At 36.9% G+C, this 19,296-nt stretch overlaps 1 protein-coding gene across 4 annotated transcripts; it reads left to right on the forward strand.

Annotated features, from left to right (window-relative positions):
• Positions 1–334: 334 nt before the first annotated feature.
• Positions 335–19,040, forward strand: spi1a (Spi-1 proto-oncogene a). 4 transcript variants are annotated; one of them, XR_012399964.1, is made up of 6 exons: positions 335–526; positions 2,588–2,678; positions 6,594–6,766; positions 14,726–14,879; positions 17,364–18,219; positions 18,416–19,040. XR_012399964.1 is itself a non-coding variant. In NM_001430957.1 (5 exons), the coding sequence occupies exons 1-5, from the start codon at positions 488–490 to the stop codon at positions 17,678–17,680; spliced, it is 774 nt and encodes a 257-aa protein (NP_001417886.1). In that variant the 5' UTR covers positions 335–487; the 3' UTR covers positions 17,681–19,040. The 4 variants fall into 4 exon arrangements, 2 of the variants coding, with proteins under 2 accessions (NP_001417886.1, XP_017209585.1); XR_012399965.1 differs by having other exon boundaries at positions 335–429; NM_001430957.1 differs by having other exon boundaries at positions 17,364–19,040.
• Positions 19,041–19,296: the final 256 nt, after the last annotated feature.

Consider the following 19,296-nt stretch of genomic DNA (forward strand, 5'->3'; position numbering starts at 1 on the left):
AGAAAATGCTCATTTTTGGGTGAACTACCCCTTTAAGTGGACTAAATAATTGAACTAATGCTGGTAATAGTTATTGTGGACACACCAATGTAAGTCTATCTGTAAATTTAATATTTATTTGATAATCTACCATTGCTAATTAAAAACTCTGTCATCACTGATCATCAGTTATGGCAGAGATACACGAAAGGCCGGCCCCTATAAGTGGATTCTGATTGGTTGATACCGTTTTTGACAGCCCGACCAATGAAAAATCCCAAGTCATTTTCAGCTCCGGCCAATCAGAGGCCAACAAAAAGTCAGCCTAATCAGTGTTGCGCGCTGCAGGAAATTTAGTCTTGTCTGACATCAGGACGGTGCAGGAGTTTAAAAGCCAGATCTGACGCTCGCCTGGTCTGGTGGAGTCACTTCCACGTTATGCAATATTCGGTAAGCAAGTGGGAAACCAGAGACAGAGACACTAGAAGATCTATGACTGAAGGGCTTCATGTTGCATTACAGAATGGAGAGCTGCGTTATTTCACCTGTAAGTGTCATTTTTTAACCAATTGAACATTTATGTAGATAGATGGACGGACGGATGGCAGGCAAGCAGACAGACAAGTAGACGGATAAAAGAATAGATAGATAGATAGATAGATAGATAGATAGATAGATAGATAGATAGATAGACAGATAGATAGACAGATAGATAGACAGATAGATAGACAGATTTTAAATAGTTTGACAAACCAGTTAGTGACAATTTCTACTTCTTATTATTTGAACCTAAAGTCTATTGAAAAATGAGTTGAAGTCAGAATTATTCGCCCCCTTTTGATTTTTATTTTCATTTTTTAATATTTCCCAAATGATTTTTAACAGATTCAGGAAATTTTCACAGTATGTCTGATAATATTTTTTCTTCTGGAGAAAGTCTTATTTGTTTTATTTCGGCTAGAATAAAAGCAGTTATTAATTTTTTAAAAACCATTTTTGGGACAAAATTATTAGCCCCTTTAAGCTATTTATTTATTTTTTTTGATAGTCTACAAAAACCATCGTTATACAATAACTTGCCTAATTACCCTAACTAGCTTAGTTAACCCAATAAACCTAGTGAAGCCTTTAAATGTCACTTTAAGCTGTATAGAAGTGTCTTGAAGAATATCTAGTCTAATATTATTTACTGTCATCATGACAAAGATAAAATAAATCCGTTGTTAGAAATAAGTTTTTAAAACTATTATGCTTAGAAATGTGCTGAAACAATCTTCCCAGAACAGAAATTGGGGGGGGCGCTAATAATTCTGACTTCAACTGTAGATAGATAGATAGATAGATAGATAGATAGATAGATAGATAGATAGATAGATAGATAGATAGATAGATAGATAGATAGATAGATAGAATTTTAAATAGTTTGACAAACCGATTAACGACACAATTTCTACTTTTTAGGTATCATTTGAACCTAAAGTCTATTTAAAAATTAGTTGAAGTCAAAATTATTAGCACCCCTGTTTCTTTTTATCCCCAATTTCTGTTTAATGGAGAAGTTAAAATTTCTAATCAAAATAGTTTTAATAACTCATCTCTAATAGCTGATTTATTTACTCTGTCATGATAACAGTAAATAATAGTAGCCTAGATATTCTTCAAGACACTTCTATACAGCTTACAGTGACATTTAAAGGCTTCACTAGGTTATTAGGGTAATTAGGCAAGTTATTGTATAACGATAGTTTGTTCTGGATACTATTGGGAAAATATAGCTTAAGGGGGCTAATAATATTGACCTTAAAATGTTTATTAATAAAATAATAGCTGCTTTTATTCTAACCGAAATAAAACAAATAAAACCTTCTCCAGTAGAACAAATAATATTGGAAATACAAATGCTGTGAAAACTTCCTGAATATGTTAAACTAGGGGCGAATAATTCTGACTTCACCTGTATATTTATTATGTGTATGTAGTACAAAACTACACATATTTTTAAATTTATGTGTATTTTTTTCATATATACGTATATTTTATATCTAAATATAAATAAAAAGTCAAAACAAACATTTATTCGGGCTCGGCACTAAACGTATCCCCAAATAATTTCTGTAGATTTTGTGTGGTAAAAACATGCTTTAGTGAGTTTTGTGTAAGAAAAATGAACGCAAATAGAAGAGTCATACAGATTAAAAATGAAATATTTAAGAAAATAATTAGTATTAACACTTCTAAAATCATTTGAACATCTAATATACAAAACAAGAAATCCAAAATAAGTATTAAAGTATGATGAGCGACAATTGGACATTAATTAATTAAATTAATTAAACTAATTTAACTAATTAAACAAACGAATTAAACATTTTAACATTTAATTTTTACAAAAGCAAAAACGTCACCCGCTTTGAGCGTTTTTAAAAGTTAATCAATTAATATTTTTTATTATTATTATTTATTATTTATTAATATTTTTTATTTTTTAGTTGTGCTGCCGCCTGCATGAATATTTGTACAAAGTCAGTTGAAAAGTTGATTACAGTAGGCACTTTGGGTTTTTTGTAAATGATATATAAATCTAATAGATTCATGTATTTATTTTTAGTTGTCAGAAGAGATCATTCCATATGAACACGAGGCTCGGCCCATATACGACTTCTACCCGTATCTCAGCACTGATCCAGAGACTCATCCAGGTAAGAAACAACTAATGTCAGTTTTACCATCCATATATCTGATCAATTGAATTAATTATCAGTCTGAAGATATATTAAAGAAAAAAAGTCTTGTATAAAAATATTATGGTTATATCCAGTGTTGGGGGAAAGTATTTAAAGCAGAGTTAGACGATTAGAAGACTTTTTTTCAAGTATTTACACTCTAAAGGTGCGCGAGCTGTCACTGAGATGGTACCTTTTTAAAAGTTTGTACCTGAAAAGTCCATATTTACACCTCAAGGGTACATAATAGTACCTAAAAAGTACAAAAGTGTTCCGGTCCCACTTTATATTAAGTGTCCTTAACTACTATGTACTTACATCAATAAATAAATACAATGTACTTACGGTGTTCCTAATGTATTTCAGAAAACTTGTGGTGCTTTTGAGTTGGGATAGAGGTTGGGTTATGGACAGGTTTGGTGGTGTGGGTAGGTTTAAGGGTGGGTTAAGGTGTAAGGGATGGTCAACAGTGTATTTACAAATGTAATTACAAAAGTTATTTACAGATGTAAATACATGTATTTAATCAAGCATAAGTACTCAATAAATACATGTATTTACACAATAAGTACATTGTAACAAACTATTAATTCCTGTGTAAGTACATATTAGTTAAGGCCACTTAATATAAAGTGGGACCAGTGTTCCTCTTAAATTTGAGAGTAACTAAAAAATAGTTTTGAGGTACCAATATGGACCCTTCAAGTACAAATGTGTAGCTTTTGAAAAGGTACCAGCTTTATTTCCGAGAGTGAAGTAAAGTAATTCATTACTTGTTTAAGTAACAAGTTCCTCATTTTTTATGTATTGACTGTCAGCTCTCCAGCCTCTGCATTTCGTACCATGTTTAAACATGATTTGACTGTGCACTCTCAGAAAAAAAGGTACACGGTGGTACAGAGAATGTTCCTTAAGCAACAGTATTGTACCTTTGTAAAAGTTGTATCTTATATAGTACAGTAAAGACCTCTTATGATACTGTTCTGTGCCTTTTATGGTATTGAATTGAAGGTACATATTTGTTCTCATTTAAAAGGTACATAAGTGTTGGACAACTCCTTCTGTATCACAATATCTATGAAAATTAATAAATATGACTGTAGGCAAGGGGATTTAGGAATAATTTAGAATCATATATATATATATATATATATATATATATATATATATATATATATATATATATAATTTAAAAGCATGTTTAAAGACACGCAAAAACACTAATTATTAAGCTCTTTAATACAAATCAACTGGTAAACTAAACTAAACATTTAAGGCATTTGAATAAACATTTGGTAAGCATTTATAAATATTCAGTTGATGTTGAATTATTCTCCCCCTTTGATTTTTCTTCTTTTAAAATATTTCCCAAATGATGTTGAACAGATTCAGGAAATTTTCACAGCATGTCTGATTATATTTTTTCTTCTGGAGAAAGCCTTATTTGTTTTATTTTGGTGAGAATTACAGCAGTTTAAAATTTTTTAAAAGCCATTTTAAGGTCAATATTATTAGCCCCTTTAAGCTATATATTTTTCCAACAGTCTACAAAACAAACCATCGATATACAATGACTTGCCTAATTACCCTAACCTGCCTAGTTAACCTAATTAACCTAGTTAAGCCTTTAAATGTCACTTTAAGCTGTATAGAAGTGTCTTGAACAATATCTAGTCAAATATTATTTACTGTCATTATGACAAAGGGAAAATAAATCAGTTATTGGAGATGAGTTATTAAAACTATTATGTTTAAAAATGTGCTGAAAAAGTTGGCGCCATCATCCTAGTGGTACTGCGCACTGACATATGGAACTACCGTGCCCACAGCGAACCGAGTTCGATTCCCGGCTTGAGGTCTTTTGCCGATCCTTGCCCTCTCTCTGCTCCCAATGCTTTCCTGTCTGAATTCTCTACTGTCCTGTCATAATAAAGGTGTAAACCCCTAAAAAATAATTATTAAAAAAAATGTGTTGAAAAAAATCTGCCCTCCGTTACACAAAAATTGGGAAAAATAAACAAAAAGCAAATAACTCTGACTTCAACTGTATAATAGATAAAATAAGTACGTATAAGTATAGCCAAGTATGTCACCCTTAAATAATGTAATCAATAATAATAATTATTACTTCTTATTTTTGGGTGACCTGTCCCTTTAAATCAAGGCAGTGTTATCTACAGCAGTGGATCTCAAACTTTATTCATCAAGTAAAACCTCAGAAAAAAAAATGCGTCTCCATTTACCACCACAACGACGAGGCAGATTAGTTATTGGAGTTTGTGTTAACCGCACACAGAGTCTAAAGCAGGTCGCACACCAGAAGCGCCGCTCGGCGGCGCGCCGCGCAGCGCCACGCAGCGCCACGCAGCGCCATGTATTTTAGAATTCTAAACATAGGTTTCTATCAGGATACACACACCGGCGCCGCAAGTCGGCGGCTGTCGGCGGCCCCCGGCGACGGCTCAGGACGCAGTTCATTTTTCAGCCGCGCCACAGAGCGCCATCTGATTAGTTTCATGTTAAATATCATTCGAATGTGCGCGTCTGGTGTGTGATACTTTAAACTGTCATGTACGCGCCGTGTCGCGGCGCCGAGCGGCGCTTCTGGTGTGCGACCTGCTTAAGGCTGCTTTCACACCTGTGAATCAATTCAGTTGTTCTGAAACAGAGTACAAATGTTACATTGTTGCTCTTTGCTCTTGGAGCGGTTCGCTTTCACACAAGTTTCTAAACGGACCAAAAGAGCTAAAACAAGTCACGTGTGAGTAAACTCTCCTCACATTGGTCAGAGTGTCAGGGTTTATTTAGCAGAGTCCCGCTTAGTTGTCGGTGGGGGTTTTGTGGTGTTTGAAAAGCGGCGCGCGATGTGTCTGAAGAGCGAGGAGAGATGCGGTGGGAAGGGTGTGCGACATATTTGAGGACCGGGAGGGAGACGCGCGATTTCCGGCATATTATCACTCGTTTGCAGGCATCCGGGAGTCTCTGTGCATTTGCGGAAGACTCCCGAAACTTCCAGGAGTCTTGGGATGTCTGGAATGATCTCCCGCCCTACTCATAACTCTCTCTTCATATAGCCGTATGCCTGTTACATATCCACAAAACACTGTGATTTAGCCGGGCTCGGATCATATCGCTTTCTCACTGCCATCGATCCGCTCCAGACTTAGTTTCATTCGAGGCGAGACCACCTCATTCAGGCGATCTCAGAGCGATTATTTTGGCATGGATCCAAGTGCGATTGCTGGATTCACATGTCCCAAACGAACCGCGCTAACAAGGCAAACGACACAGGTTCCCAAACAAAAGACTAGGTATGAAAGCACCCTAACTTTAATTAATCTAGCTCCAAGCATGGCAAAGTTCGCCGAGTCTACATGTGTCCTGCGACATGTGAATCACATCCAGATTAATTAGCCTAAATCTGAGGTAGCAAATGAACCGAAAGCCACTTGGTTAACAAAACAAATAACATATGGAAAACATGCATTATCACAAACACACATTTCTTTAACACATCTGTGATATTTATTCTACCAATGGTGCAGCGTGGGGAGATTCCTGAGTTTGTAGTAACTGAAATGCCAACACAACAGCACTGGTCTGCAAAAGCGATTCTCTAGCGCGCATCTGCTCCGCAATCGCCGCTGCCGCACGCCTTATTTTTAGCATCTGATGACGCGATTAACTAAAGTAAACATTCTAAGCACACTGATGTGATCATACGCTTCAGGGAACAGCCAATGCTAATCACTTAATTGTTCGTGTCAAAGGGTTAAAAGTGTATTTTTTCCGCATACCACTTGAAGGAAGCCCACAGTTTGAGAACCACAGATCTGCAGCATTGTGCCAGATATCCAGTAACGGAGTGTGTGATGTGTTTGTCTGTGTGAGAGAGCGGATGTGAATACAGCAGTGTTTACGGGCATCACAGCGAGTTCGAGCCTCCTCCTGGAAGCCACTTCACTGAGCTGCACACCAGCACGTATCGCTATGGGGACATGGAGGCCTTTCATCCCGGCGTAGACGCCGCCATGGGGACCATTCTACCTGTAGTTCCTCCACAGGTGAGTCGCTGACATCCGGTAACAGTTGTGCATTTTTTTATTTGTTGTTTGACGGAATGTCAACCATTAGGGTGGAACAGAGTAGCTCCTCCCCTTTTAATAAACAGCCAATAGCGTTTTGTTTCATCACAGCTCTGCCGGAGAGAGTCATTGAGCTCAAGTGAAAAGCCAATGAGAAAAAGGGGGCGGGGCTAGTCAGACACTAGAGTGCATTTGATTGGTCAGGAGATTTGATAAGAAGCTGAAGCATGACAACAGCTGATCCATTTAGGTAGAAGTGACAAACTACAAGCTCTGCATGTTTAGATCAGGTTTATATCTTCTAAACGTGAATTTTGTCACTGTTTTGGAGCTAATCGATATCCTTAAAGCTAACAATACTGATACTAACATCTAACAAAACTTCATGGAATCTTTAAACTTGCTCGTTTATTCCTTTGCTAATGCACTTTGTTTTAATTTTATTTCATATTTCAGCACTTTTATCATTAATATACTGTAAAAAAAAAATAAGTTGAATATTTGTACTTTCAGAATGTTTTCTGCAGTAATTTGTCCTGTATATGTTTTTGACGGTGTACTGTTACTGTTACGCATGTTTTACACTTCAGACAAGATTATTTACTCTTGGTAAACACACACACACACACACAGACAAACACAGACAAACACACAGACACACACACACAGACAGAGAGACGCACGCACGCACGCACGCACGCACACACACACACACACACACACACACACACGAGCGATGTCATCATTTGGTGCTAATTGTAGCTGAATGTATGATTCAATCAAAAAAAGATTAAAAAAAAAGTCTTTAAGCTATTTTATTTTCAAGACAAAATGTCCGCAGTGTGGTGTGTATCGGGTTCGCAGAAAGTAAAAGCGCATTCGGTGTGAACAGCCTCTAAAGAGACTTTATTTAATTTGTGTAATTATTATAAGGTTTATCTTGCCCGCAATACAAGAGTATACACATATACACTCACCGGCCTCTTTATTAGATACAGCTTACTAGTATCGAGTTGGACCACTTTTGCCTTCAGAACTGCCTTAATCCTTCATGGCAGAGATTCGACAAGGTACTGGAAATATTCCTCAGAGATTTTGCTCCATGATGGCATCACGCAGTTGCTGATTTGGTGTTGACACGATGCTCACTTGGTACTAGTGGACCCAAAGTGCCAAGAAAATCTCCCCCACACCATTACACCACCACCACCAGCCTGAACCGCTGATACAAGGCAGGATGATCCATGCTTTCATGTTGTTGAGGCCAAATTGTGACCCGAGCATCTGAATGTGTGAGCAGAAATGGAGACTCATCAGAGCAGCAACGTTTCTCCAATCTTCTATTGTCCAGTTTTGGTGAGTCTGTGAATTGTAGCCTCAGTTTCCTGTTCTTAGCTGACCGGAGCGGCACCCGGGGTGGTTATTTGTGCTTATTTGAGTTACTGTTGCTTTTCTATCAGCTGGAGCCAGTCTGGCCATTCTCCTCTGACCTCCGGCATCAACAAGGCATTTGCGCCCACAGAACTGCCGCTCACTGGATATTTCCTCTTTGTCGGAGCATTCTCTGTAAAGCCTAGAGATGGTTGTGCGTGAAAATCCCAGTAGATCAGCAGTTTCTGAAATACTCAGAGGAGCTCGGCAGGCACTAAAAACCATGCCACGTTCAAAGTCACTTAAATCCCCTTTCTTTCCCATTCTGATGCTCAGTTTCAGCAGCAGATCGTCTCGACCATGTCTACATGCTTAAATGCATTGAGCTGCTGCCATGTGATTGGCTGATTAGAAATTTGCGTTAACGAGCTGTTGGACAGGTGTACCTAATAAAGTGGCCGGTGAGAGTACATTAGTAAAATTGAACAATGAACGACTGTATTTTGATTAACTAACATGAACAAATATTGTAATAAATGTACTGTTCATTGTTTGTTCATGCATTAACTCACATTAACCAAAGCAAACTTACTGTAGTGTGAACAACTCGTGTTATTCAAAACAGATGCAAAGCTATTGATGGATGGAGATAGATAGACGGATGGATGGAGATGGATAGATAGATGGATAGAGATAGATGTCTGTTTATTGATTAATATCTCATTGAAATTTTTCTAACGACGATAAATTTGTGATTTTTCATCTTAGTTCAGAGAAGAAAACGCCAGAAAGACACAATATAAAGCCACAATTACAATAAGTAAATTAAAAAAAAGTCGTAATTCTTGACATAATTCAGATTTTATTTCTCAGAATGAAGAGTTTCTCAGTACTGTGGGTTTTTTGAATTTCGTGTGATTCAGCCCACTCACAATTCTGAGTATGAAGCAAGTCAAATCCAAGGCAACTCAGAGAAGAAAAGTTTCTGAAACAAACTCGCTGTATATATTCTACTTATAAATGGCATATAAATGCAAAAAGGAGGGCTAATTCTGACTAATGATTAATCAAAACCTAATTTTTCGTTGCCATTATATAATATCAGTCCCTAAATGTACAGTTGAGGTCAGAATTATTAGCCCCTGTATATTTTTCCCCAATTTCTGTTTAACAGAGGGATTCCTTCAGCACATTTCTAAACAAATAACTCTTCTTTAATATCTGATTTATTTTATCTTTGCCATGATGACAGCACATAATATTAGACTAGATATTCTTCAAGACACTTCTATACAGCTTAAAGAGACATTTAAAGGCTTCACTAGGGTAAAGTTAGGGTAATTAGGCAAGCCATTATATAACAGTGGTTTGTTCTGGAGACAATCAAAACTAATATTGCTGAAGGGGGCTAATAATATTGACATTAAAATGGCTTTAAAACTATTAAAAGCTGCTTTTATTCTAGCCGAAATAAAGCAAAACAGACTTTCTCCAGAAGAAAAAATATTATAGGAATTACTGTGAAAATTTCCTGAATCTGTTCAACATCGTTTGGGAAATATCTGAAAAAGAAATAACAACTGTGACCGTACGCAGATGCAGGAAATGGGATTTAAATCAGTAACATTTCCCCTGTTTTGCACCCCCCTCCTTCATTTCTCAAACCAAAGTTGCACACCCTTGAGCTAGAAAAGGAAAGCGAGATGTGCAGGATGTGCGCGAGAAAACACAGACGGATTTCTCAACACTCTTTTCCTGACTGAAGACTGTTGCTGCTACACACCACATGCACGCGTTTACACAATACATGATGCGCGTTAAACACACAATCACAGTCAAACCTCGGCAAATGACTGACGCCCATTGTTCAAAAAGCTGAATGGGTTAGCAAGCATAAAAAATGCTTTAAGCTATAAATAAAAACAGCATCTACTCAGCACAATAGCTCTAAATCAAGCACACAATACATCGCTTCAGCATTGATATCCACATGTGCGAATATGCAATAGTCACATCGCCGAATCTGCAATTTTGACTTGTCATTATAATTAACAAGGAAACAGTTCAGAACACAAGCGAAGTTCAGCACTACTACAGTGAACGCTACTCTTTTTAAAGGCATGTGATTGTGTAAGATTTCAAGCTGATTTAGAGCATTTGGCACAACAGGTTATAAATAAAAACAGAGATTTATTATTACAACACCAAATCAGAAAAAGTTTAGGACAGTGTGATAAATGCAAACCAAAAAAAGAGAGGTGATGTGAAACAGGTGATTGTGGTTATGATTTGGTACAAAAGCAGCTTCCAAAGAAAGGTCTAGTGCTTTAGTAGCAAAGATGTGCCGAGGATCGGCAGTTTGCCAACAAATACAATAGAAAATCATTGAAATGTTTTAAAACAAAGTTCCTCAAGGAAAGAGAGGAATACAGTTGGATATTTCACCTTCAGCAGTGCAGAACATCATTAAACTATTTCATTGATATACACATTAGACGTCGCCTGGCCTATTGTTGTCTATTGGACGGAATGCGTCAATAGCGCCGCCATCTTGCTACAGGGTAGCGCTCCTTTGAAATGAATGCGGGACCAAGGTACAGTGGAGGACTGTGGCCATGCAAAGCCAGAGATATACACATATATCTATGATCGGGAGTTTTCCAGGATGTTAGTATGCAAATTTTTTTTTTCTAATTATGAAAATTATAATTTTACATCACTTTTCTACATTGATGGATCAGTGACCGCACGGCCATTCCTGACTAAAAGCTTGTGTTTGTGTGTACTGAAATGTACTATTCACCCTCCCTGTTAAATTTGATCTAATCATGTCCTGAAACACAGCTCCTCTCCTGCTTTCACTGCTCATACTGACGGAGGGAGCGATTCGTTTGTGAATGAATCTCCATTATGAACGACTCTTTCACTAACGTTAGCCAACAATAATAAAGTTTCTGGCAGCGCAGCATCTCGTTGTCATATTTCTTTTGCATTGTTTGCTGATTTTATTCAACAAAACTAGCATAAGCCGAGTGTTTAGTGCGAGTTGGAGCTGCTTTGCCGTATGGTGAATGCTATCATCAATAACGTTACCTGATTAGCACAAAAGTTCAGAACATACAAAAACAGAAAAAAAACTTAATCTTACCTATGAAATGTTCTGCCTTTGTGCTTTGTTTTCTTTGTTTGCTCGTCACTACACCCGTAGACAGCGCTAAAGTCCCGCATCTTCACGTAATAACACTGTCTTGACTAGTGCGGTTGAATGACATTTGTCCTGGGAGCACTGTACCAATGTGGCGGCGCTATTGACGCATGCTCAGGGTCCCTATGCGATATCTAGTGTATATATCTATAAAACGATTTAAAGAATCTGGAGGATTTTCAGTGCGTAAAGGACAAGGAACTGTGATCTCCGATCCCACAGGGGGCGCTGCATCAAGAATCCACATTCATCAATAAGTCATATCACCACATGGGCTCAGGACTATTACAACAAACCCTTGTCAAGTACCTCAATACATAGTTACATCCACAAAAGCCAGTTAAAAAAAAAACTGTGCTGTGCCAAAAGGAAGCCCTATGTTAACAGTGTCCAGAAGCATTGTCGTCTTCTCAGGGCTCGGAGGCATCTAGGATGAACCATCACACAGTGGAAACATGTACTGTGGTCAGAGGAAAATACTTCAGGTATTTTTTTGAGAGAAATGGACGCTGTGTGCTCCGGACCAAAGAAGAAAAAGATCACTGTTACCAGAACAAGTCCAAGAGCCAGGGTCCGTCATGTTATGGGGTTGTGTCATGGTAACTTGCACTTGTTCGATGCACTATTAATGCTTAAAAGTACATAGAGATTTTAGAGCACAATATGCTGCCCAAAACCACATTCTGCACACATTACAGAATCCTGGCTGCAGAGGAAGGGGATACAGGATTTTGACTGGCCTGCCTGCAGTCCTGACCTGCATCCAATAGAGAATGTGTGGCACATTTGAAAAACACTGTTGCCCACCTTAAGACTTGTTTGCAGGAAAAATGGGACAAACTTTATGTGGACGACTATCATTATTGTCAGGGATTTGTGATGTCACAAAGCGAGGTCTCTACATTATGATTAAAATAAATCCTGAATCATTTTTTAATAATTTGATAACAGTTGAATACTGCACAATCTACAATGTTGGGTTGCACTCACCCTTTGAAAAATGAGTGTGAAAGTGACTTATGTTCACCAGTTAAAAGCTGCCCAATGCAATGCGGAAGTTTTGTGATTGTTTTAGAACTTCCAATTCATTTGCCTATAGAGGAAATGACTAGAAATAACACACGGCAAACTACCTAAAGCCATTGTGCTCATGGCAATAACAAAAACACAAATAATGCAATTCAAATATACCAGTTTACAAAATCAAGCAGAAAAGGAAACGTAGCTTTCTGTAAACCTCAGGTCTAGATTCCTACACATATGACTGTTATTAATACTCTACCACAAAACTTATTATTAACATGATTATTATTTATACTAATAAATATGACTATTAATATACTATTATTAATATTCTTCCAAAAATATGACTATTAATATGACTATTATTAATACTCTCCTAAAAATGACCATTAATATATCTATTATTAATACTCTCCTAAAAATATGACTATTAATGTGACTATTATTAATACTCTACAACAAATATGACTATTAATGTGACTAATATTAATATGCTCCTAAAAATATGACTATTAATGTGACATTAATACGCTCCTAAAAATATGACTATTAATATATCTATTATTAATACTCTACAACAAATATGACTATTGATACTCTTCTAATAATATGACTATTAATATGACTGATTAATACGCTCCTAAAAATATGACTATTAATGTGACTATTATTAATACTCTACAACAAATATGACTATTGATACTCTTCTAGTAATATGACTATTATTAATACTCTCCTAAAATATGACTATTAATGTGAATAATATTAATACGTCCCTAATAATATGACTATTAATGTGACTAACATTAATACGCTCCTAAAAATATGAATATTAATATGACTATTATTAATACTCTCCTAAAATGACTATTATTATATCTATTATTAATACTCTCATAAACATAGGAATATTAATATGACTATTATTAATACTCTCCAACAAATATGACTATTAATGTGACTATTATTAATACTCTCCAACATACAGTATATGACTATTATTATTAATAATAATATTAATAATAATAATAATAATAATAATAATAATACGCTCCTAAAAATATGACTATTAATGTGACTATTATTAATACTCTACAACAAATATGACTATTGATACTCTTCTAAAAAATATGACTAATATGACTATTATTAATACTCTTCTAAAATATGACTATTAATATGACTATTATTATTTCTCTCCTAAAATATGACTATTAATATATATATATATATATATATATATATATATATATATATATATATATATATATATATATATATATATATATATAAATACTCTCATAAAAATAGGAATATTAATATGACTATTATTAATACTCTCCAACAAATATGACTATTAATGTGACTATTATTAATACTCTCCTAAAAATATGACTATTAATATATCTATTATTTATACTCTCCTAAAAATATAAATATCAATATGACTATTATTAATACTCTCCGAAAGATATTACTATTAATGTGACTAATATTAATAATAACAGTCATATTTGTTGGAGAGTATTAATAAAAGTATTATTTATACTCTACAACAAATATGACTATTAATATGACTATTATTAATACTCTTCTACAAAAACACTATTATTATGATTATTAATAATACTCTTCTACAAATATTACTATTAATGTGACTATTATTAATACTCTCCTACAAATATGACTATTAATGTAAGTATTATTTATACTATACAACAAATAGGACTATTAATATGACTTATTAATACTCTACAACAAATGACTTATTAATACTATTCTACCAATATGACTATTACTATGACTATTATTAATACTTTCCAATAAATATGACAATTAATAATAATGAAAACAGGTCGTATACAGTGTGACTCAATAAGTGTGTGGCAGAATTGTGCTGATAGAAATGAAACTTTGTGGCTCTCCGGGACGATCTGGAAGCAAAACGTGATGCACACTTGATTTGTAAATCTGCGACCGCACCATTGTGTGTCCCTTTCTGTTGACGCCGAGTTTTTCTACTTCCTCTTTCAATGTAAAGTAATTCTGTGGTTTCCAAGTATTAAGGCCCACTGATGCACGATCATGCCAAAGCAGCATTTCCAGACTGATCATAAGAAACGGGGGAATGTACGACGGCTAAACTAAATAGAAAACTTTTTGTTTTTATTTTGCTTTAACTAATATCCCATCTCTACCTTTTAAAATGACTTTCACGTGTATGAAATATAAAACATTTCAAAAGCAATGACATCATATTTGACAGGTTTATATGAATAAAAGACAGACGTGCCAGGCTTATGGAGGCGAGAGTGCTGATTTTGGGTCTGTTTCTACAGTATACTTACATCTCCCATCCGCTGTACCAACGGTCCCCAGTCCCCCACTGCAGCACTGATGAGGAGGAGCCTGGGGGACGCAGCCCACCGTTTGAGGTGTCAGAGGGCGAGGAGGACCATGATGGACATCCCAGCACCTCCAGCACTCTGTCAGGTCAGATACAAAGATCAGTGATCCTCAAATGACGCTCTTCCCCACCGCTCTGCATATTCTGTAGGCTTCTCTTGTCGCTTCACACATTTGTTCTGATCGGATTGTGAAGTCATCGCTATTTTTCAAACTCAAAGAACAAAATAAAATGACAAATTGGAAAAATCAGGCAAGTTAATTTTGAGCTCTTTTTGGCAAATTAAAACAGCTCGCCAAAGTGAATTTGTTTTGCTCGCCAAGGAGTTTGTTTTGGCTCCTAAACACCTTTGAGCTGGTTTTAGTCTGAGCTGTCAAAACTTAAGACTCAACCCTATTCTAAATTTGGTCTTGACTTGTACTGGTCTTTCTTCAGATCTCTATTTTGACAGACTTGACCCTTTTCTCTATATGGACTTGATCTGAGCCCTCTTCAGGTCTCAATCCCAACAGACTCACCTAGATTTGGTCTTGAATTGAACTGTACACTCGTCATGTCTTGGTCATGGGTCAGACTTGACCAGTTTCTAGATTTTGAACTTGGCCTTCAGGTCTCTATCTTGACATAGACTCAACCCTCTTCTAAATTTGATCTTCAACTGAATTGAAGCCTTGTCAGGTCTCCGTGTTGACCCTTTTCTAGATTTGGTCTTGACATGATCTTGGCCTTCAGGTCTCTATCGTGACACAAACTCAACCGTCTTCTAGATTTGGTCTCAACATGAACTGTAGCTTCTTTAGGTCTTAGTCATTGTTCAGACTTTATATTTCTAGATTTAATCTTGCCATGAACTTGCCCTTCATGTCTCTACCTTGTCACAGCCCAAACCTTCTTCTAGATTTGTTCTGAACCTGAACTTGACCTTCTTCAGGTGTCGGTCATGGCACAGACTTGATCTTTTTCTAGATTTTACCTTGATTAGAACTTAGCCTTCAGGTCTCTATCATGACACCAACTTAACCCTCTTCTAGATTTGGTCTTGACATGAACTTGGCCTTCTTCAGGTCTTGGTCATGGCTCAGACTTGATCTTTCTAGATTTGTTCTTGACATGAACTTGGTCTTTTCAGGTCTCAGTCATGGCTCAGATTTTATATTTTTCTAGATTTGATCTTGTCCTTAAGTTCTCTATCTTGACAGACTCAACCCTCTTCTAGATTTGGTCTAGACATGAACCATACCTTCTTAAGGTCTTGGTCATGGTTCAGAATGAACCCTTTTCTAGATTTGATCTCGGCCTTGATGCCTCTATTTTGACAGACTCAACACTCTTCTAGATTTGGTCTTGGCATGAACTGTACCTTCTTCAGGTCTTGGTCTTGGCTCAGACTTTCTCTTTTTCTAGATTTGGTCTTGGCATGAACTGTACCTTCTTCAGGTGTCGGTCATGGCTCAGACTTTCTCTTTCTCTAGATTTGGTCTTGGCATGAACTGTACCTTTTTCAGGACTTGGTCTTGGCTCAGACTTTCTCTTTTTCTAGATTTGGTCTTGACGAACTTTACCTTCGTCCGGTCTTGATCGTGGCTCAGATTTTTTCTTTTTCTAGATTTGGTCTTGACTTGAACTTGGCCTTCAGGTCTCTATCTTTGACACAGACTCAACGCTCAACCCTGGATTTGGTCTTCAACAGATATGAACCCTCTTCAGGTCTCCATGTTGACCCTTTTCTAGATTTTGGTCTTGACATGAACCATACCTTCTTAAGGTCTTTGTCATGGTTCAGAATCAACCCTTCTCTAGATTTGATCTCGACTTGAACTTGGCCTTCAGGTCTCTTATTTTGACACAAACTCAACCCTCTTCTAGATTTGGTCTTGCCATAAACTGTACCTGTTCACATCTTGGTCATGGCCAAGACTTGATCTTTTTCTAGATTTGGTCTTGACATGAACTTGGTTTTCAGGTCTCTTATCCTGACACAGACACAACCCTGTTCTAGATTTGGCCTTCATCTGAAATGAATCCTCTTCGTGTTGAGCCTTTTCTAGATTTAGTCTTGTCAACTTGAACTGGGTCTTCTTTAAGTGTCCTATAAACTCAGACTTTGGGAATTTGGTGCTATAAATTGAATTTTTACTACAGAAATAAGAGTACTATGGTTATGACCACCGTTACCAAAACTGAATACAAAAAGCTAATTTCTGTTTTTGTCATAGAAAGGTCCAGTATTAGTGCAGTACTGCACATAAACGTATATGAAAACAGCAGTTCACTAATGCAGTGTTTCCAAACCCTGTTCCTGGAGGCACTCCAACAGATTTTGGACATCTCCCTTATCTGAACCGTTCATTTCAGAGTTTGGGGTCTCTTTTAATGTCTTGGCGAGTTGATTCAGGTGTGTTTGATTAGGAAGACATTGACAATGTGTACTGTTGCTGTGCCTTCAGGAGCAGGGTTGGGAAACACTGCTCTAGCGCCATCTAGAGATCTCAAATTGCATGCAACCCTTCAAAGTTTGTTTTTGACAGTAATATTTGGCATGACTTTAAAACCAATGTCAATTTCTACAGGAAACAAAAGGAAGGTGCGTCTTTACCAGTTCCTCCTGGACCTCCTTCAGGACGGAGACATGAGGGACTGCATCTGGTGGGTGGACAGAGAGCGAGGCGTCTTTCAGTTCTCCTCCAAACACAAGGAGACACTCGCCAGCCGCTGGGGCCAGCAAAAGGGCAACCGCAAGAGAATGACCTACCAAAAGATGGCAAGAGCCCTCCGCAACTACGGCAAGACCGGGGAGGTCAAAAAGGTCAAGAAGAAACTCACCTACCAGTTCAGCGGAGATGTCCTGAGGAGGGTGACTATGGAGAGACGGCAGTATCATCACTGACACTCCGGACACAGTGCATCCTACCTATAATAGCAATATTCACAGATAATCTCAAACGTAATCTCAGGGATATGACATGCATGTTATTTGAGTGCTTTACCATGGACAACAAGGTCAAACATTGCATATTTGTATGCTTTAACTGATCAGGGTGACACTTGTACTTAATTAACCCTCATCCTACCCATACAGTAAGTAAATGTAGTTCATTATTATTACTCAGTAGTTTACACTGTAACAAGGACGCCTTAATATACAGTGACCATTTCGACTACTACTTATACATCACTATTACTACAGCTATTGATTTTACATGCAGTGGACTTTAATATTCAACGCAGTCAACTATGAACATGGTGTATATTAACAATGTTTTTTCTCTTTTTTTAATTTTAGAGAGAGAGAGGCACTTAACATGTCACACTGAATGACATTATAATACTTTTAGTGATTGTGTATAGTATGCTTCATCAACTAGGACATGATTAAATAGCCTCATGTTGGGTTCTTATTTGTTTGCAAAACCGTCTAAAGCAGGGGTGTCAAACTCAATTCCTGGAGGGCCGAAGCCCTGCACAGTTTAGTTCCAACCCTGCTCCAACACACTTACCTGCAGGTTTCAAACAAACCTGAAGGACTCAATTAGTTTGATCAGGTGTGTTTAATTAGGGTTGGAACTAAACTGTGCAGAGCTGCGGCTCTTTTGGAACTGAATTTGACACCTGCGGTCTAAAGGCTAACTCAATAGCTATATTGTGTATTTTAAAGGCTTTAATTTGACATGTGCAGCATGTTTAAGTAAAACAGCAAGTCACGTTTAATTGCTCTGATTAATCATATATCTGTATCTGATTATGCACAACATTGTCAATTCTATTCAGCCTGTGTCATATTGATAATTTCACATTTGAATTCTATTAGGCTCTGTGTATTAGTAATAATAAGTTCCTTCTATGAACTGACAAATCGAAAACTAATATTTCGTTTATTCATTTATTTTCTTTTCGGCTTAGTCCCTTTATTGATCTGGGATCGCCACAGTGGAATGAACCACCAACTTATCCAGCATATGTTTTGCGCAGCAGATGCCCTTCCAGCTGCAACCCATCACTGGGAAATAATAACAATGTCTAACTGTAATGTACTGTAGCTCAATGCTGCCACCAAGAGGAGCACAACAACATGAGCCTTGTTGACAACAAAACACATGAATTCACAGGCCTTGGGACTTCATGGCTTTTAAGGGGATTTATTTTGATGTTTGTCATGTTATGATTTGTTTTTGAAGGATTGTTTCTGTTTTAAACGAGGGGAAACACTGTAAATGCTGGGCAGAGGAAAATAAAAAGCAAAAGAGAAACCAGCCTTCTGAATCATAAGCAAACCAAAACGGGACTCGAGTGTGACAAATACATGAACACACTTCATTAAACGTACACATTGACATCACCTACTGTTGAATACACCTCAGAATTATTAGCCAACCTGAATTATTAGCCCCCCTGTTTATTTCTTTAACCAAATTCCATTTAAGGGAGAGCAGAGTGGGAGAAAAGGGTTGCATTGACAATCCAACACAACGGGCAGCACATTGAACAAATTTTAAGTGGTCAGAA

This window comes from Danio rerio, chromosome 25, assembly GCF_049306965.1.
Source record: "Danio rerio strain Tuebingen ecotype United States chromosome 25, GRCz12tu, whole genome shotgun sequence".
Lineage (NCBI taxonomy): Eukaryota > Metazoa > Chordata > Actinopteri > Cypriniformes > Danionidae > Danio > Danio rerio.